At 39.5% G+C, this 21,594-nt stretch overlaps 1 protein-coding gene across 6 annotated transcripts in view; it reads right to left on the reverse strand.

The window, feature by feature from the left end:
* SHOC2 (SHOC2 leucine rich repeat scaffold protein) overlaps positions 1-21,594 on the reverse strand; it is a 70,729-nt gene that overhangs the window by 15,152 nt on the left and 33,983 nt on the right. For all 6 annotated transcript variants that reach the window (XM_065067033.1, XM_065067031.1, XM_065067032.1 and 3 more), the window contains exon 3: positions 12,262-12,399. In XM_065067033.1, coding sequence (XP_064923105.1) covers positions 12,262-12,399 — 138 coding nt within the window. The remainder of the gene's footprint in view (positions 1-12,261; positions 12,400-21,594) is intronic.

Here is a 21,594-nt window from a genome sequence, read left to right on the forward strand (position 1 = left end):
AGACAATAGCGCATGTAAAAGTCTTACTGGATATTGCCAGGCTAACAGTGCCGGTCGAGATGTATTTGTGTCAGGAAAAATAATACTGAGAAACTTTTGACTTGAAAATCTCCCATCTGAAGCTCCTTTTAGCTCCAACCTTTGCCATCTAACAAGTACTCAAGACCAAAATCAACTGCTTAAGGATGCCTTTGAACTATACGGTGCTGCGGCATTCAGCCTCTCCTACAGGTTTTAAGAGCTTGAACTTCGCTGAAAGGTCAACTGGCAAATAGTACAAAGAACAGTGTTTAGTCTTCTGGCTCATCCTGCAATCAGAAACATGTCTGTGCACGGATGTACATCACACCTGTGGAGATCAGGAACAGATTCACACAATCCATCGGTTCCTTGCAAAATATTTTCTATTTTTACAGTCATTTTTACAACTACTCATGCCACAACACATTTGTTTTGCAAATTGAAGTACCAGAACGACACATTAGAAAAGAAACATCGGATTTAACAAACAGCAGCAAAAATAATCAGAAATAATTTTAAAATATGAAGGGAGCTTAATAGGTACAGTCTACTCACTAAATAAAGGATATATTAATGTCAATATATACGTACTTATACAAAGGTTACTGGAACACAGCAAAGGAACACACAAATGTAGTCTATGAAATACGCTTGGAAACAAAGGTTGAAACAAAATAAAAAGAAACGAAGACTGAAAATTAATACAACTGCTACAATGGGATCTGCTAGACAGAGAAGGAACCCCAACAAAGAAAGCAGCAAAATACGTCCTTCTTGAACTTGGTCAAAATATACTGTGAATAACCCTACATCGCTGAGTAGCTGGAAATGTAGCTAATAGAAACTGGAAACTGGGAATGTTGTATGATTCACTATAGTTACTAAAATGGAGATGCATAAGAGCAATGAAAGTAAAAAGAAAAAAAGCTTAGCAACAAATTTCACTTAGTATTGTCAACAACAAAACAAAAGTTAAAAGAACAGGTAGTCACCTGGTGCTGCTTAACTAGTAGTATCTCCCATTGGGATTTTTATTCCCTTTTTAAGTTCTTTCTTTCTGAGCAAGTATACAATTCACTTTCGCAGAAGCAGCAAAGAAAGTTTTCCCTTAACCAAAAAAGGCATTTAAAATCCAGGGCTATCAATACGGTTCTCAGTGCACAAATCTTCCTTTCTGAGGTCAAATCCTATAGTGCGTGTATGTACTAAAGAAAAAAAAATTAGGACCTATTTTGAGCCTACAATCCACTAGTACAAAGAAGCACAAATTTTACGTAGTGTAGCTATTTCATGCCATATTTGGCGAGATGTGGCATTGCTGGCTGTATCGGAAACTGGCCCCACTTCACACGACAGCCACCCTCCTGCAAGGCACCCAGATCGTGAGGATTCGCTGTTCTAGGGATGAACAAAGCACATCCTGACTGCTTTTCTCTGAATTGTTACTTAATGCTTTACTAACAAGACGAATGGCAAACTTTACACAGAATAAGGTATCAACCTAGTGTTCTTTTTCACTACTTAAACCCTGAGCTAGATGCTGATCTGGATTTTTCAGGCAGTTGGACGAAGAGGGAACGGCTCTAGCAGCCAGCATGATGCCAACTGTTGCTTAGCAATCCAACGTCGCTATGCCAGCTCCCAGATTGCAAGCACAGGTTGTACGTGTGTGGCTCCTCTTCCTACCAGCAACGTGGCATTTCGGAAAAACGAAACAACGCAGCCATTAGAGAGAATCAAACTGTGCCATAATGTTTCAGGAGAGAATGACACACACTGGCTGTCCTTATGGCATTATCAGAAAGGAGGCATGAACAGAAGCTCTTAATATTATTATTTTTTTTATTGTAAGTAGCATTTCTCCATAAAAGTTTACACTGTTTCTCTCCTAGTCATCTTTCTCCTCCATGGGAAAGGCATAAAATGCTGCATGTATCACCTTCCCTGTGACTGTTTTACACACCACAGCACTAAATACAGTTATACCTGAGAACAAAAGCAGCAAGATTTCAGCTGGAGCTCCATCAGTAGCACCTCTGCCACTGTTCCTGAGGGGGCTGTCCTGCATCCAGCTGGTGCAGACCGTTTGGGCCACCTTCTCACTTCAGGCCAGAATGTATTTATAGCCAATTTATTGCCATTTAGCCTTCTGTCAACAAGACTTCGATATCTTTTCATCCTCAACAGATTTAATATTCACACCCCACTGTAAACGTGCCATGGTGAGAAAACTTTTATCAGCTTTTATTTTCATATGCTGGTTGAGCCAGTTCTTTGCCTCCTCCTCACAAAAAAGGATGATCCTTAAAGCTCCACTCTCTGATCAGTGTGTTGTGGCATATTTTTGCTGTTGTTCATCTGGTTTGGGTCGGGTTGTTTATTTCTGTTTAATAAAAAGCAATAATCAGTACAATAATGTTAATATTTGCCTCCATATCCCATGGCCCAGCCACCAAACAGATAACATGCTCAGGCCTCCTCACAGGCTCTCCAACCAGCAAAGTGGCAAATTCCAGTCTATAACAGAAAACAGTTAAAAGTTTCTAAATCGCACATCTTAGGTACTGCATGATCAAAAGTGATACCATTTACAGCTCCCTGAGCTCAGGATTACCTAGGTGATACTCATATTCAGAGCTGCTTTACAGCGCCTGCACTCTCCATCTTCTCCAGTTCAGCTACTGGTTCTGAGATGGCCGCATATTAGTCTACGAATCAAGGCGAGGAAGGTAACAACTGATTGCAATCAACCCAGTCAGATAGTCATCAGGATCATCTGCGGTTGTACTTTTGTCACTGAAACCGTAGCTCAGCGGTTCCTCTAACACAGCCCTGCGCAGGTAGAGCGACTCAGACAGCGCAGCACTAGATGTTCACAAACATGACGGTTTGACAACCACAACTGAAAAGCAGCTAATGGCAGGAAAAGTAACAAGCAAAACTCCTTCCAACTTTTTATTTAGGGAGCCCATCACAAAATACCTTGTAAACTCAACTGCCCTGTCCATTGGTACTTCTAAAAATACAATACTAAAACCTGACTAAACCCTACGCTTATGCTGGGCCTAGAGAGTCACTGAAAAATTGTTTTAGTTCTCGTGTGAACAGTCACTCTTGGGAATCAGGTTTCATGCAGACACCTTGTTTCAGGTCCACTTTCTCACCAGCAAAGCATTTTAATGCCCATCAGGGGGCTTCGCTTCGCCCAGCGCTCAGGTTTAAAGCAACGTAAGTGCAGAATTCATAATCACTTCACTGGAGGGACTGCAGGACTCGCTCAGGGTTAGCTGCTTAATTTACACAGAAATGAACAAAAAATACTTGGAAGCATGCAAATCCAGAAACATTAAATTAAATTCTGTTACTATAAAAGGGATTCTAAATAGATGGTTTAAATTAAATTCTTCATTAAAGGTACCTCAAAGATATTAGGCAAAGAAAAACAAGTGTTTGCCAATCCCAAAACAAAGGGAAGACTGGAAATAAAGCAGAAAACCATGCTTACCAAAGCACACATTTTTAGAAAGACCATCTGAAGTGGTTCACAAAGCAGGAGCAATACACCTCTGAGTATTTCAAAATCAAGAGAAAAAGGAACTGGTATGTTGAATAATATAAAGAAATCCAGATTCCTAAATCAAAATCCTACTAATGCTTTCTAAAGGGAGTGACAAATGCTCTGTTCTGGGATTTACCACATTTCTTCCTCTCCCTCCCTTAATTTAAATAATCCTTCAAATTCCCCATCCTTAGATGAAGGGTCATTACTTTGTGTGAAATATTACTGCATCACTACTAAAAGATCGAATAATTAGTCTGTTTTATATAGCTTAGTTCGTCAAGCTGCTTTGCTACCAGGAGCAGTTACTTTCTCCTAAATAAGCCAGAAGCATCTGATCAATGTAAAGTCTCTTGACTTTCCTGCAGACAATGTTAAAAACACAAATTGGACTTGTAAGAGCTGTGCACATCAAAACCCTGTAAGATTGTAATCAAAAGTATATGTGAACCTCATCATGGAATAGGTAATTGCAAGAATTTGCTACAAGCAACAGAGCACTAGTAAGTATTTCTGATGGTCTAACTTCTGTAAATATTCCTAAATTTTGATTTGACTGAACTTTGCATACAATGAGTAGCCACCTATTAAAGAACATGTTTTACAACTCAGTTCACTTAATTCACTACGGGAACTTCTGAGAAAGATAAATTGCTGGTTTGCATACAAGAGGTACCAGATTTCACTTTAAACAAATAGAAAGAAAAATGTACAGCCAAAATTAAAGTTTAAAACAAAACAAAACACACAAACAAAAACCCACTATGCTTAATGTCACTTTAAAAAAAAAAAAATACGACATTTAAATTTCATACACCACATCACATTAATGTTGTAATGAGAATAACCAAGACGACAATATGGAAGAAAAAGCCAAAAGAGGTTCAACCAATACATTACAAATCAAGTGGGATCAAAGGGCTTTGAAAGACTTGAAAGCTGTGTAGAAGAGACTAGAGAAGCCAGAGATGGCCAGCTATGGATCGTGATTAAACACTGCACTCAAATATTTCAACAGCGCTCCCAGCCTAAAACAGATGCAAGTCCGAAGATGCCTGTATCACACTTTGTACTTCCTATGTATTAGTTTTTCCAGATGTCGGCCATGCTGCATGACAGCTGTTAAACAGTTTCACAGATTTTTAGGTGAAAGGAGCCGTTGACACGTTTAATCTAATCTCTTGTCAGTAAGCAAAACATTTCCCCCAATAGCTGTAGAGTAAAACAAACGGCTTCAAATAAACTGCTTTAAGCTCCAATTGCATTGCACAAGCGAAGATGATGCCTGCCAACGTCCAGCACCGCGGCAGCACCAAGTGACTGGTCCAGCAAGACATGCTGAAGGTGATCTCGGTCGGCAAGTTGCAGAGGAAAGCAGAACAAAATCCCGTAGTCATTACTCATCTAATCTGGGAGCAAATTCTTCCTAAACCAAAGCCTATAGGTTTATATGAATGTAAACTAGTGCCATTGATCAATAATCCGAGAGAGGTCAAATCCTTTCTACAGCCTGCAGGGCTGGAACATCCCTGATGCTTAATGTGCTCCAGCTAAAGGCTGATATTTTCACAAAACTGGGAATGGGGACAGAAAGGTGACGGGGGGTGGGAGGGCAAGCACTCAGGAAAATTGTAGAAGACAATCCCTCCTGATCATTGCTACCAACTACTGAAGCCAAAGTAGGAAGTATAATCATACTCTTCCAAATACAAAGGTATATTTGAAGACAGCACAAAGCTTGACTTAACAAACTCTGGGTTTTACTGGTTTAACAGTAAAGTGATTTTTAATATATTTTAATTTTTCTTTTCAGCCACCAATACCTCCTGATAGATCAGACCAGCGTGGGAGGCAGATTCAGACTCACAAATTACAAGGTCAGCAGAATCCATCATTTTTTGTCCCGCTCAAACCAAATGCATTATCTTCCTTACGCAAAGTCCAGGAATTTTCCTAAAAGATGTTACCTATTAGAAGCTATTTAACATAAATGTAAAATTAATCTCTAACACCTTTACTGGTTTAAATACCATTTAAGAAAGCTAAGAGATTCCTCTCTATTTTCAGTCTAAAAGTAGCAACCAAAGATATGTTTTCCCTCACTATTTCAAAATTATGGATAAGGTGTGAGCATGTCAGCACTGATTTGTTTTTCAGCTGTGATTCAAGACCGCAGTTATTGCTGACTGCGTACGTGTGAAAGATGCACACAAGATGCTGGCAAAAATCAAGTGACAGGGGCTGACACGCAGCACACAAAACACCTGCATGAGGCCAGGGAGCACAAACTCGAAGCGACATGTTTCCAAAACTGTCTAAGCTATGAAAATTCAACTTCTTTTAACATGTGTTCATCAAGATGCATGCAACTAAAAGACCCGCTTGTCTCAATTCTGATGTGTTCCTTTGAATCACTCTTCCCTTGTGCCTGTGTCTTACATAAAGAAAGAAAGATTATGGGCTTTTTCTTTCTGCAGTATAGAAATGATTCTGAAAATGCTGAGCTGCAGTTATAACATAGCTGTACATGCTGGTCTCCATACCTAATTACTGTGTGATGGTATGTACATTCACTAAAATAAACTGTCCCCATCCTAGTCTTACAAGAAAGAATATCCAACCAAAATACAAATTTAAAATTATTTTCATAAATACACATCAAAACAATAAACTTGGAATTAATTAAAAATTAAGGCCTCAAGTTGCACCAGGTTGAGATTGGATATTAGGAAACATTTCTTCACAGAAAGGGTTGTAAAGTACTGGAACGGGCTGCCCAGGGAAGTGCTGGAGTCACCATCCCTGGAGGGGTTTAAAAGACATTTAGATGAGGCCTTAGGGACACAGTTTAGTGCTAGAGTTAGGTTATGGTTGGACTTGATGATCTTGAGGGTCTCTTCCAACCAAAATGATTCTATGAATAAGCCAACAGAAGGTAGCCTAACTTTTACAGAAAAACAGTACATATGTATTTAACTATATCAGGCCTGCATCGGAGATTTATTTATTAAAATGAAGAAGGAAAGTTGAATTAGCTGAAAATTATACAAAAATATAAACACACCTCACACTGCAACAGAGTCAAAAGCGACAGTTGGGACTTATTTTGAATTATCAACAAAAGTGTTGGATTTTACTCAATTCATACTTCATACTATAACACAGACCTACTGAAATTTATTTAATTTCATTTTTCATTGTTAGTCTTACTTTCCTTTTCAACTGACTATTTAAAACCTTCTGTGAAATTAAAGAATTATATAAAAGTAAATCACATTGTAGGAACAGTTTACACCTAACTGGCAAAGCAGAAAAAACATTAACCTTTCCTAAGTGATAGATGGGTTTAATTTTTTAAGTCTGCCCTGCCATATAGAGTAAACATAAAATGTATAACACATGAATATACATTTATAATTTTAGCTAATTAAGGAATGTGAGAATTATTGTATGCAGACAGAGATCCACCTACTATTTTCTCTCTGGGAAAAAATGCCCAAGAGCAGATACCAGGAGAAGAACCTAAAGAAAGGGAAAGCCCGGCCTGAAACTTCCCCAAGAGCTGGGGGAGATTGGACAGCGTGTGGCTCAACCACAAACCAAATTTAGCAGCACCTGATACATTTTTCTCCTGCATAATTGTCACATTGCCTTGTGAGCTTTTATAATCTACAGCAGCCTGTGCGCACACTGACACCCCCATGTTCCCGACCCATCGCACGCAGAACCGCCTGGTTTTTACTGGCATGAGGTCGCCACCTCACAGCTTTGCTCCATCACTGTTCTGCCCTTGGAGGAGGCACTGAGCAGTTGCTTCCCACTGACCCCATCCTGCCACTCTCTATTTTCTAGCCAATGTCACTGCTTTATGTTTACTAAGTCTAGAATTGAAGCAAACAAGAACCAAAAGCTTAATTCCCTTTATGATCCCAGCATGAGAACTAGCAAAGGCTTATAATAGTCCAAAATTCAGAATAAAAGTAGGACACGCTGCTTTCCACCAGATAAAGCAAAGGCCGAGCTAATTGTGGTTTCCCAATACTAGCAGAAGGTAATTAAAAATGTTTCACTAGTAGCACAGTCCAAGAACAAAACTTTAGACCAAGCAGTGAACACTGATCAGATCTACTGTGAGCCTATGGAAACGGGCTCGACCTTGCGACGTACTGAATGCTCACAGACCAAAGTACTAGGTCACGTGCTTAAATGTTAAGAATATGAATATTGCCAAAGCTGAAGCAGGAGCTTGTGCACTTTGCTTCATCAGAGTGGCGAGCAATTAGTAACATCGAACCCATCGGTCACGGATGAACATCATCCCTGAGCCCCAAGGGAGCTGCAGGGGCTCTGCTGGGTCTCACGAGGACCAGTGCACCTGTCAGGCATTTCTGAGTAAGACCTCTCCAGTTTTCGCTAAATCTACTAAACTTAAAATACCATTTTAAACTAGTTCTACTTTTCTACAGAAATTTCTTTACTAGTACTTCTAGGAACTTAAAGCTCTCAACCACAATTTGTGTAACCTGAGCTGTACCAATTACATATGCCCGGTTCTGGTCACGATGCTTCACGTTTTATCAGCTATACGTATTAAAAGCCCAACAGAGCACACAGAGGTACACGAGAGCCAAACGTTTGCAGCACAAAGCCTAGTTTGTGTAACAGTACAATTTCAACCAGCAAAAATGGCAAAGCTATTCCACATATTTGCTTTCGTGAGAGTCGTGATTTCAGCTTCTGAGCTAATGCGCCGCAGCCAAGGGCAGGAGAGCAGCGCAGGGCTTTGAATACGCCTCCCATTTCCCCAACCATCTCTTCGGAACGGTGCCATGTCAGACACTGCAAAGTGTGTCCAGTGACAGAATTTTTTGTGCTTTTAAAGCATCATTTTGGAACATTTACAACTGACTATTATTTTTCTTACTAAAATGTCTATTGCCTTAAATGTCCATCAATATGGCACATTTGACTACAATCGAACTCCACGCGTTAGCACACAAAACTAGAAAATTACAAAACAGATAAAGAATCTGATTTATTTCAAAGCTGTAATTCTGTGACTGTTGGATTTCTTTCTCAAATAAGTGTTTCTGTGCTTTTAAATAAGAAATTGTGAACACATTTGTACAGAATGCTAAAATTAAAAGTTCAAAGAGGGAATATTCACAATGTGGTATTTACAGCACAAAATTTCTAAGCTAGCTTGTAATCCAAAGAAACACTTTACTCCACCCAAAATTTGCCTTCTCTCTCTCTCTCTCAAAAGTTCAATTATTCATCTCAATAGAAATGGTATGTTCTTTACCTTCTTTTATATATCTTTTGAACTGTTAGCATGCCAGCTAAGTATACAGAGATAAAACATTGTGTAAATAGAAATAGTTCATAATTCCCTCACCCTCCCCAAAAAAATGGGGGTGGGGAAAAAATCTGCAATTAAAACACTAAGCAGCTAATATCCCACTCTGATTTTGATTCTAGACTTGAGACTCTTGGAATGTGTTAAGCTGTTCCACAAAGCTCTTTTTTCTTACAGGAAGTGATCTCATATACAAAGTACTTTACAATTTTGAATCAACAGAAATACAGATATGAATGTATTAAGCCAATATCTATAAAGCAAGACATTAGGTCACTTCCTGACAACTAATATCTAAAATTGACATTTGTTACTGCACAACAGTGTGCTTATAAAGCGTTAGCTGAAACAAGAACAGAGTGGGTATATTGGCTCTGCTACCTCTGTAATCATTGCCAGTGCATAATCCCTTCCCTGCCGCTCCCCTGCATGTCACCCTCCAGCATCCCTTCCTCACAGCTCCAGCACATTTCATGCAGTGCTGTCAGTTAGAAAACAAGCTTTTTTTAATTGGCAGATTCAGATATCTTTCTGTGGTAAAACCACAACTTGGTTGGGTAATCCAGAAGAGAGTTTAAGAAGCATTTTGCAAGGGTTTTTTAGTTCTGGTGGGGTGAGGGGAGGAGGGAAGGGGTCCTTTTTGAGGGAGGGAGCAACAGAAAAGGAAGGGAGCTGTTTGTTTTTCAAAGCAGCTTGGCAAAAACATCCCTTTCAAGGAAAACAAAACAAAACAAAAACAGGTCTCCATCAAAACAGTGTCGGTGAGAGAGGAGGGGACAGACCTGTCAGTAATGGAAAGTCTGTTCTATAACAGAAGCCTCATATAAACATCTATAACGAGTAAATGTGCTTGGTTTTTTTTGCTTCTGGTCTGAGACCCCACCCCAGTTTGACTGAACTGGGGAAAAATTAACAGCACTTACATATTAAGTGCACTGAAAGCTGGCAGCATGTAAATGTTGGCAGAAAAGTCAGTTGTGCTGAACACCGGGTAGATACCCCTGAGTAGGGGAAGAGGCGGCGAGAGGAGCGAGGGAAGGGATGGGATGGGATGGGATGGGATGGGATGGGATGGGATGGGATGGGATGGGATGGGATGGGATGGGATGGGATGGGATGGGATGGGATGGGATGGGATGGGATGGAGAGGCTGGAGGGGCCGTCGGGCAGCGCCGCTCGCCAGGGCTATGCACCATGTACTCGCTGCGCTCTTCTCAGCACTCACAGTCTCTCGCTGAACAATCCTAACCACAAAGCAAGCTGCAATCTGAAAATCAAGCCACAACTTGCTTTAATGTTGAATCAAAACTGCAACGACTAAGAAATAAAGCCAACGTTGCTGAACCGGCTATGGCTGCCTTTTCTGTAACATGTATAAATGTAGGTTGATCATTATCATTTAAGCTGGAGTTTAATTTTTTTTTTCCCTTAAGTATTCAGCTCTGGCTGTTTGTGAACTATATGTGGCACAAAGAGCAATTTCTGATTTTAAGATATTACTCTAAACAGGAATGCTCAGCTACTACACATCCGTCAATAAAAACAACAGGTATTTTCCAGCGGAGCAAAAACTGAACCAGTGTAAGGTTAAAGGCATGACAGCACACTGCTGTCTCTTACCATTATTCATGTCTTTGGTGGGTTTTTTCAGCTATATAGCATTGCTATTCAGTTCAGATAAGCACATAAAGAGACAGCTATATAATATACATTTAAAAATATCTAACTTCAAAAAACTATGAAGACAGTGCTATGGAAAAACAAAACAAAGAAAACAGGCAGAAATCCCGTCCAACCAGATACGAGCCTGACTCAATACAAACCACCTAATCTTACAATAACTTTCTGAAGAAATAGGTGAGTCCAAACAATCCTGATTGCCTAGTCAGCAATTTCCTATAACAAATGACCTAACTGCCTAAGTAACTTTGCGCCTCTCCTACCCAAAGGCCTTTCTGTGTAAGCACAGCCTTGCATCATATTAAAAGTGATTTTTGTGGTTCTCTGAGAAGCTCTGTGACTGCCGGTCACTATACAACACAGTAAATCACGCTACTGTTCTGCACAAGAATCAACAATAGTAGTCTATAAGCCCTGAAAATGGAAATCTCACACTTGTTTAGAGAATTTTTCCTATAATTAACAGTTTATCTGGAGCATTCACTTCTTAAATATGATATGTGCACTACACATAAGTTTTATGTAAAACGACTTTGAAGAAGATTTACAAAATAGCTACAAAAATAAAGGCTGAGCTTATGAATTGTGTAAGTTAGATGCAAATTCCAGATGGAGCGGGATCTCCAGAGTTTAAAAATATCATCAGCCCAGGAAGGAAATTTAGCTCCAGTGGATACCTCATCGATGTAAACTCTGTTCCGGTCAAACGTTCTAAACAAAACGCCACAGTAACTCCACACTCAACAATCTATTGCTAGAAGAAAAGCTGGAGTGCTAAGAGGTTCCTCACTCTTCTGATCATTCATTTTCCTAGCATTAAAGAACATTAATGAAATGTTCCATATTAAATACTGTCCAAGTGATAATGTTCATTCTGCGGAGTACATTCTGGTGACAAATAAGAGCTTAAAATCACGATGGCCTCTGTTTTTTGTCTTTTTAAAAACCACAGCACGCATCTTTCATCGTATCTCTTTAAAACTGATTTAATTAAACAGGAAAAGTCATATTTTGTTGTTTCGTCCTATATGAGATCCTGAAACCGCCCAAGATGTTTCTTTCAGTCTATTACTCTCAATCTAAGTTGCAAACCCCCTGTATTTTATTGCATTAGTGTATGATAACTTTGTGGACTTGAAAGATTTTCTTTCAGTCACTCTACCAAAGAGCATGAAATATATACAATTAATTTAAAATATTTACCTTTTTAGTTCTATTTTTCTTTAGCCAAAGATGTTAAAGCTCTCTGCCAAAGTACGATATATCGAAACTATGAGTCTTTTAGCCTTTTATTCATTTCTATGCTCAGTTTCATCACAGAATGGACAAACTACAGATATTTACTCATAAGCACAGAATCTTAAATCAGAGGTAGAAGTGATGAATTTTTTTTCCTTATAAGTCTCATTATTAGAGACTGCAGCACAGCTAAATTTAATTACGTAATTCAGAAAGCTCTAAACAGCCTTTAAGGTAACACGCACACCTTGCGTTTGATCTCAAGCGTGAAACTGAGATCAACCTTGAGTTGAACACCAGTCATCCTACAGCCACCAACCGAAACTTCATTCTTAAATTTGTTCATTTTACTGAACATTTGGAAAAAGCGATTTATTTTCTCTTCTCCAGCCTCTTCACGTACCTATGGTTTCTGGCAGGTCCAAGAGCTCATTGTGCTGCAAGTCAAGGTTGGTGATCTGCATGCAGCTTCCAATCTCTTCTGGAAGATGTTCAAGCTGATTGTGCGCTACATCCAGCGTTATGAGGTTACACAACTCACCTAAAAGCACACAAGAAAACCAAAACATCAAGTTCTTTCACGTACAGCTCTAGACAATTACTTCCACACAGAGATTAAGAGAATTGGACAGATTTTTGGATAATCTGAGAAAAAGCTAGTGCTACCATAAGCTTATACATATAAAATAAGGCATTATAGGTTCATAATTTCATCAGGCAAATCTAAAACCCAATTAACAGTTTTTAAAAACTCAGATAAAGCTTTTATAGACTCTCTGAAGAAACATTTGTTTTTCTTCTGACAGTTGAAGCTGTGAAACACGATACAAAACCAGTACCTCACACTTGTTTCAGGCTGACCAGAAGTTTAAAACATCACAGAGTGAGTGGATTGTATTCATTTTGAGAAACTGAGATCTGCTTTTATAGCACAAACTACTTTCAGGCATAAAATCAACAATTAAGAGGCATCAGAATGATTTGGCTGACAATCCAGGTAATTCACCCAGAGTGCTGTTTTTAATCATTTTTAGTCATCGCAAAAAAGGCAACTTACGGTAAGTAAATTGTAAACCTATTCACGCAGATTATTATATTTTACATATGCAAGCAAAGCTACAGCAAATAAGTTTTAAATAAAAGGCTTATCTGTTAAGCCTTAAAAAAGATTGGATATGCGTAGAGTTTAGAGCTACTTTATGTTGAACTGCTTCATTCCTGACATTTGCACATTAATTTAAAAGTACAGCTAGGCACATCTCTCTATGTACAGTAGTTGCATGTATTTAAATGGTAAACATACTGTATTCCAAGCAACAGCTTGTTGGGCTTGTTTAAAAAAAAAAAGAGCGTGCATGCATGAATACAGGGGCGTAAGCACTCACATATATTTGCATCTGATGGAGGTGAAATTAATGCAAATGATTTGAACAGCTTCAACTCTATCCAGTAAAGATGAGGTCACTGTATTTGTGTAGAAGAGCATGGCTCAGTAACAAAGCTGGAAGAGCAGCAAATTCCTTTGGAGGACCAAATGTCTATTTTTAAGCTTCAGTGTTGCATCTTTGACATAATCCTTTAAGGATTTTCCCGCAGGCTGCAGGACCAGCTTGGGCAAGTTCTGGCATGTGGAGTATCTACCCATTAGATCAGCAGACAATCACAAATGGTGATTTAATAAATCATAAAATATTTATGAATTCAGACACTGCATTGAGTTGCAGGTGTCATGTACAATACTTAGTACATATCACAAAACAGTTGTGAAAGGCTAGCAAAAAAAGGCAACCCCAACAGCTTCATTATTCCATTTTTTCTTAGGTTGTTAACACATAACTGATCTTATTTCCTGGATTTATTAACCGAAATTGCCATGTTTTTCTAGAAACCAGGCAGACGGAGATGTAAAGGTGGTGCTTAAGCAGCTCCTCCATCCCTCTGTGCGCCCCCTTTCACAAGCCAGTGTCCAAGTGTACTGCAGGCAGCCAGAGTCAATAGTCAAACCTGCTGCACCCCACACTGCACAAGCCACGGGTTTCAATGCCATTAATAAGCAGAAGAAAGCAAATTTAAGAAAAATTTGAGCAAGAGTTAATGTTCTGTAGCAGGAGTGTCTTCTTATTATTTGTGGAAGCAAGTGGGCAATGCATAGAAGGCAACAGGAGGCAGAAAAGCTTGAGAAAAAACTCAAAATCCCTCCCTTTGAACAAACCAACCAAAAAGAACCTCATAAATCTTTACTAAGATAACTCAAGAACCTTTGCACACTTTGGGGCAGTAGTTTTCGCTTCACGATTACTGTTTTGATTTGTTTTCCCTTCAGACCTAAACCAATGATGTCAAATTTGAAATGTGGCATAAATTTCATTTCATCACACTGATTTCTCATTTACTTGACTCTTCCCACTCTACATCTGCTGAAGTCGAAGAAAGACTCGGGTTTTTGCAGCAACATTTGCTGCACTTCATTTTTGCACCTGCTGAAAACTTTGACAACGGCAAGTTACGTGTTTGAAACAAACACCTCACTAGCTAATTCTGGAGAGAGAAAAAGAGAAAAGAGATGCCCATGTTCATTTAGCCAATTAAGGGCAAGCTCACACTGGTTTGATTTGGATAGTCATACTTAATTTCGTTATATTAAAGATGCAGGCATTGTTTTAAAAACATTTAATAAAAAAATTGAATGTTAAAATAGATTGAGGATTGCCCAACAATTTTAGACTTCAGAGCAGAAATCAAGTTAAAGCCCTATCATGAAGTACAGTGCCTTAAGGAAAGCAATTTCAATAGATATTATGATATTCAGCTTTTAGTTCACATTGCTTAGTAAAGAATCTTGCTCTTGGACATAGTGATTCTTATGGTTTGACAGCTTCTTACCAAAATGTTATTTTTCTCCCCTAAGGGCAGAAGCAGAGGGGAGGTGAAGTGCTGTTGACATTAAAATTCTTCCAATACCTTAACTTGGATTGCTGAGACACAACACAGAGTGCGCGAGTCAACAAAAAGCACTCAAGGTACATTTCTCCTGTCATTCTCCATGACGTATGAAAAAAATTCTTACATCCAATATGCTTAACAAGGTGAAAAATGTTTAGGTGATGTGGTGGAGGCTCATCTCCACATGCAAAGGCACAGGGAGGACCAGCAGTGGGTGGGAGAACTCAACACTGGCTGTCCCAGGAGTGCCATCAGCCCCATAGCCAGCGTGAGACCTGTCACAGTGAGTACATGGAAATGCTCCCCAGGGCACCTTGCAGGCTGCTCCTGCATGTGGGGGTTGAATACCTCCTGTGGGGTGCAAGGAAGAGCAACCTGGGATGGCAAGAGTTGCTATGGGATCTTTAGGGAAGGGGAAAGGGAGGCATCAATGTGGTTTGGGAACAAGTGTGGGAAAACAGAGGGATAAGGAAATCAAGGGGCCCAGTCCTCCACAAACCATTGCTGGTCACACCTTGTGCCCGATCAGCACCATTTGTTCTGTCTTCTCCTTCAGCTCTCACTGTTCTCCCAGGTGAGAGGCTCTGTTCTGTGAGCATGGAGGTCTGAGCACCAGCAACACTGCAGTTAATGTGACCAACACTGCGGAAACATCCCAGTACATGAGACCAGAACCACTCTGGACATGGAGAGCATGCTGAAACATCCCAGTACATGGGACCAGAACCACTCTGGACACAAAGAACATGCTGAAACATCCCAGTACATGAGACCAGAACCACTCTGGACACAGAGAGCACGCTGCCTCCAAGCCAGTAGCTACAGAACAGGGGCAGCTCTTTCCCCAGCTGACAGACTGCTGTGATTTACCCCGTGAATGGAGACGCTGTGCATGGCACCGCTGCACAACAGCAGCTATTTCAAAAAGAAACACATGGCACAAACAATCGATACAACAAATAATGATCTGCAAGAACAAAGAGGCCAAACTTGAGGCCATCTGCACAATGCTGTTCCTAGGAGCAGATGTAAAGCCAGCTTGTTTCAGTGACAGAAAGTGTCCTTCTTATTGTCTGAACAGCAGCAACTGTACTGAAGGAAACGCTTCTCAAAAAAAAAAGTGAAAATAAGTTCCACCAAGATACAACTGAAATCTGGCTTTTTTTCTTGGCCAGGGTAATTCATCTCAAAAATAAAAAATAAAGTTTTCCTAAATTAAAGATTTGCTCAGGTATTAAAAGAAAAACAGCTAAGGAGTGTGGAGCTCATGACCCTATTCATATTAAAAGAACCAACATTTGCTCTTTTCTGGGGTACTATATAAACGTTGCTGAAACACATTTGTTTCTTCATTAATTTAAACAGAAATATGCCAGCTAGAAATGTGCTGCAGCTCAAAATCAGCCTTACCCAGAAAGCAGTTTACTAAAGAAAAATCCATTCCCATTTACTATGTGGACAACTCCAGCATCACTTCAAAGGACTGTTCGAACACCTGAAATCACTGGAGTGAGGCAAGCACTGCTTGAGGGAAATACAAGTGACAGGTAAAATGAACTAACTCTTTTCACCACAAGTAATGTCCAAAATAGACAAATCTTAAGCTCACAGTAATGAAGAAAGGATTCAGTTTGAACTACGTGCAACTGCATTGAAGGGACAAGCATCCTCAGGAGAATTAGAAAATAAACTAGGAAGGTGCTGGGGTGTGGGATTGAGTCTTGCCTTCCCCCCACTCTTTCTTTTTTCACCCTTTTTATGTTTAAATACTATATTGCACAAAGTCTGCCAAGAAAGCAGATAGAAATTGTGTGTACTAGCTGGCTTGACAATAAAATATTTTGTAGTAGAAGTAATGCCCATATGAAATACATAAAGTGGTTTCTCTCTAAATAACCTTCACAAAATGGTTAGTTACATCCTATTATGTAGTTTTTAAAAACGTATATTTTAAAAGGTCCTACAAGATAAAAATTTCAGACTATTCACTTGCATTTTTCAGCTAAATAGTTTGTGAAGACTCCCAACCACGTTCCAGTTAAAAACACTGTTAAAAATACAGCTAAGTATACTTCTCAACAATCCTTAAAAAGGTGCGGTGAGCAATCACCTCACTGTTGTTCTCATATGCACAGAGACTAAATGTTATAGCATGACAAAGCTAAATATACCTGCTGGAAAAAAACAACATTACAAAATGACTAATGTTTTCTGCATAATGAGGCAGAATTATAGTCTCAGCACATGGCCAACCTTGAAAGCCTGTTATGGCAAGAGGACCAAGTTACATGCCCTGACTTACGTAACTCTGAAAATTCTTCTTGGCCACTTAAAAAACAAAATACGGCTTCATTAAAAAAAAATATATTAAAGTGCACACAAATTAACAGTCGTATATGGAAAGAGTTTAGGTCAATAGCAAAGACGCTTCAGTGTCTGCTACCACTAATTCTCACATTAGGCAACACTCCTGGATGGCAAAACGCAATTTGAAATACAGTCTGTTTTCCACTGGATTAACTCCGTCCCTGCCCATGCTTAAACAGATTGAAAATTACGAAATCCTTCACAACATGATAAATCCTGGCCCAGATGACACAGCAAGAGGATCAAGACTCATGGAAAGGACAAGGAAGAGAAGAATGCAAATATTGGTGGGACTTCAGGCTGGTGTGTCCGAACACTGGTTGTGAGCTCATTTGTAAAGAATAATTATCTGAAATCAGCAATGGTGGGGACGAGTTATAAACCACTGCCATAACTTCAGTAGTTATCAATCTCTCACCAGATTCTCTGTTGGAAAAAAAAAACAAACTCTGTCTTGATTTTAGAAAAACAAACCAAAACACAACAATTTTACAGTTTCAGAATCTTCTCCCTCTGTATGAGATTTGAGTACATCACTGTAACAGACAACCTGAATTTTTTTGCTGTGCATTATCAGTTGCCCAAAAGAACACTTAAGCAGTCAGAGCTATTTTGAATTATTACTGCACAACCATAACTTACATAGAAGTATGACAGAGTAGAAAGCATGCGATTTTAATATGGTTACAAGTGACTTATGTACCAAAGTTAAAATATTTATATAGGTGAGTGATAAGCATAGTAAAATGTTTAGTATTTGCAGAATGCACAACAGGATCTAGTTATCAAACCTCTCAAACACAGAAGCTAAGCTCAACTGGAAAGAGTCAAACCCTGGTCTTAAACAAGCGTCAGCAAGACACAACAGCAAAACAGTCTTTATTTATTGTTTATAACTGAAACTAACAAATATAAATAAAATTAAAACATGTTCAAACAACATTTAAAACACATGAAAGTTGCAAAAGAAACAGTATCAGCAAGGGCTCAAGGCAGGATTTGAGAAGGGCAGTAGAATAAACCAAGAGAACCTCATGAAGAGCCAAGAAAAAGGCAAAGTCTTGCACCCAGAATGGAATAAGCTTGTGAAGCAGATGGTGCAGCCTCACGACAGCCGGTGAGGACACAGCTCGGCAGGGATGGACCAGGGGGTCCTGCTGAGGCTGAACCTCGGTCACATCTTGGCTCCTGTCCATTCTCAGTGTGGAACAAGAGTGCTCACTCCCAAATAATAAACGGTAACCAGGTCCTGGGCTGTGTGAGCAAGGGCAGCCTGAGGGAACAGATTTTCCTCTGTTCAGCACTTAGGAAAGTATAAAAACAGTTAAAATAATTGCACCATTGATATATTTAAAAAAAGAGAGTAGGACTTCTAGCAAGCTGCCAGTATTTACTGGAATTACACTTGGGGCATCATCCCAATAAGCTCTGCAAGTAGATCAAAAAGGCGGGACTACTTAATCACTATCTTAAAGACTGTCTGAAGAAAATGTAATCAGAAGGAATTTCACAAGAAGGAAGCTGACAAGATGGGATTGCATCCCCACAAGAGCTTTCACAGGAATCAGGACCCTGACACCAAATCTAAAGCTGGCCAAAATCAAGTTCTTCACCCTTCCTGCAGCTCAAGAAAGTAACCAGAACTGCATGAAATAAGCAGTCATTTTGCTCTGTATCAACACCTATATTCATACCACTTCATGATCTTATCACATTAAAATACAAAAATAATCTCAAACCACTGTGTTTGCAGAAATCAACACGCCAGCTCAGCCAAGAAACACAACTTGGTTTCCTTCAAATTGCTGAAAAGGAAGAAGGTGTTCTGAGAGACAAATAATGTAAAGAAATATTTCCCTATATTGTCGGGTCTCCTAAAAAAAGGGGGAAATTAAATTCAGAGCATCACTGAAAAGTTTTGCGACTAACAAGTCATTTAATAAGGAGACACTATATTCAGTATGGAGTGAGTAGACATGAACTAACGCAGCTGCACACATCTGGGTGGCTGTCTATGCTACTGAAAACCAAACAGGTGCAAGTGTTATAAAAAATAGTTTCAAAGTAGTGAAGAAACCACAAATGATCTAAATATTGGGTAGACGGGGGAAGGGAAGAACAGAAGAAAGTCTCAGAGACATTCCAAGTCTGGTGTAGGCAGATTCCTTGAATTACAATCTAAAAATATTGCCCTTGCAGAACAGCCCTGACCAGATTCTCCATAGAATAAGAGTTGCATCCACAGACAGAAAACACAATATTTGGAGTCTTAAGAAACTTGCAGAAACTATGCAAATGTAATTTCAACCGTGTTGACTATATTATTTCTATTTGAGCTGTGTGTTCTAAGAAGATAAAAAAATATCCCAAACTGGTATAAGGTGCAAGCTTGTCTTTGCAAATAATATATTATCAACCTGATCGTACAAAATGATCCCTTCAACACACCATGCAGGCATACAATAAAACTCTCAACACAATAAATGCAAATGGCTTGCTTAAGTAACAGCCTGCAAACTGAAGCATTTGCTTGGCCTCATCCCAAAACAGTTCCTCTGCTTTTCATCCTTCTCGTGCTGTCTGACTCACCAAAGCGTTTGCATTCTTCCATTCTAATCTTCGACTTTTTGATCTCAGTGGAATGGACAATCTACCAGATATGGTGATGAAGCTGGAATCCACCTTGCGAACTCATTTCCACAATTATCCCTGCAGACTGTTTTTCGGAAAAATCTTCCACGTGGAAACCTTTCCATTAAGGTTTTATTGCATGGATGCCATCAGATACCTGTTCACTTGGCTGTTGTGGAAGTTCTGCTTTTGCACTCGATATGTGTGTGTGTGTATATATATGTATATATGTATATACACACACACACATATATGTGTGTGTGTGTGTGTGTATATATATATATATGTTCAACATCCATGTAACAGTGACCTTTTAGTCTAGGGCTCAGCAACAGAAGTCTGCTAATTGATACCAAATTATTTATGACAGTAAGGACAAAGGCAGGGTGAGATACTGCAGAAAAACTTCACAAGATTAAATACCTGGGCAACAAAACGTCAGATAAAATTAGGCATATAAAATGTAAAGAGATATGAGGACCAGGTGCCCATATCGAGCTTCACGTATGAAGTGATGGACTTCAAACAATCCATTAGCATTCAGAAGCAAAATCTGGAGGGACAACATATGAATCGTGAATGGCACAGAGATAAGGATGACTTCAAAGCAAACCTGTGGTCCTTGCCAAGGATGCAAAGCATTTATAGGAGTTTAAAGGAAAAAATGGTCAAGCTCTTAGAAGATAAGTCTACTGAGAATTAGTAGAGACAAGCTGCACCAGACTCAGGAAATCCATGATACAAAAATAGCTGGATCTGGGAAAGGAGTCAGGTTAAGCCTCATACCTATACTTACCCTGTTTTTATGCAGACATTTGTTTAGGGCTACTATCAGAAGCAGGATAGCGGGCAAGATGCACTTGGAAAATTTATCACCATTGTCAGGTAGGATGCAATTTATAAGAAACTGAAGGTTCACAAAGAGCAACACAAAGTAGCTGTGCCATCAAGAAACTTGTATCAGTTAATTCTTACAATTACACATAAAAAACATCGTAAAAAAATGCTTCAGGAAGGTGGGGCTGAGCTGACGCTACCAGAACACTAATAAGCTGTACATGGTTTTGTGCAACAAGCAGGGGGGGAAGGAGAAAAAAAGAGAGATTCTGAAAATATAATCTGATGCATTTTCAATGTCTTTCTGCAGACAGTAATCCATCCCTCTTCAAAGCACTTGGAGAGCACTTCACACGCTTCTACACGACATGAGCAATCCTACCTGCGAGGTTTCACCAGGGAGCTGCGGCGATGGAGCTGCTGTGAGGGCTCAGTGCTCCCCAGCCCCAGCCCATGGCCTCCCACACCAGCCCCGCTCTGATCTGAAACTTCACCGATTTCAACAGACAACAAGAGCAGCAAAACCATTAACGTCTCTCTGTTAGTTCAGAGAGAGAGATGGGCTCAGACGGAGGCAGAAGGACGGAGCAGCTCAGAAGCTGTGAGGAAGGGATCAGATACTGCCCCTTTCAGCATCCTGAAGCTGCCACGCATCAGCACAGCCATTTCACAAGAACTCCCCACAACTCAGCTACTTTTGAACAGAGCTTTTAGCTAAACATAAGGAGAGAAAAAAAAAAAGGTATTAAAAAAACCTTGGAATATGTTTTAGGTTAAATAGACTTAAGTATTTTTAGATCTTATTCAAACAAGTCTAGGCATATTTGAGAACGCAACAATGTTTGTGAAGACCTCAGCTTACTATACTGCCTATTAAAATCACTTCAATTGCATTAAAAATGTAGAAGCAATATATATGTTGCTGGAAAAGTGTTAAGAGAAGACCAATAAATGATCA

The sequence above is a fragment of the Columba livia genome, chromosome 6 (genome assembly GCF_036013475.1).
Source record: "Columba livia isolate bColLiv1 breed racing homer chromosome 6, bColLiv1.pat.W.v2, whole genome shotgun sequence".
Taxonomy (NCBI): domain Eukaryota; kingdom Metazoa; phylum Chordata; class Aves; order Columbiformes; family Columbidae; genus Columba; species Columba livia.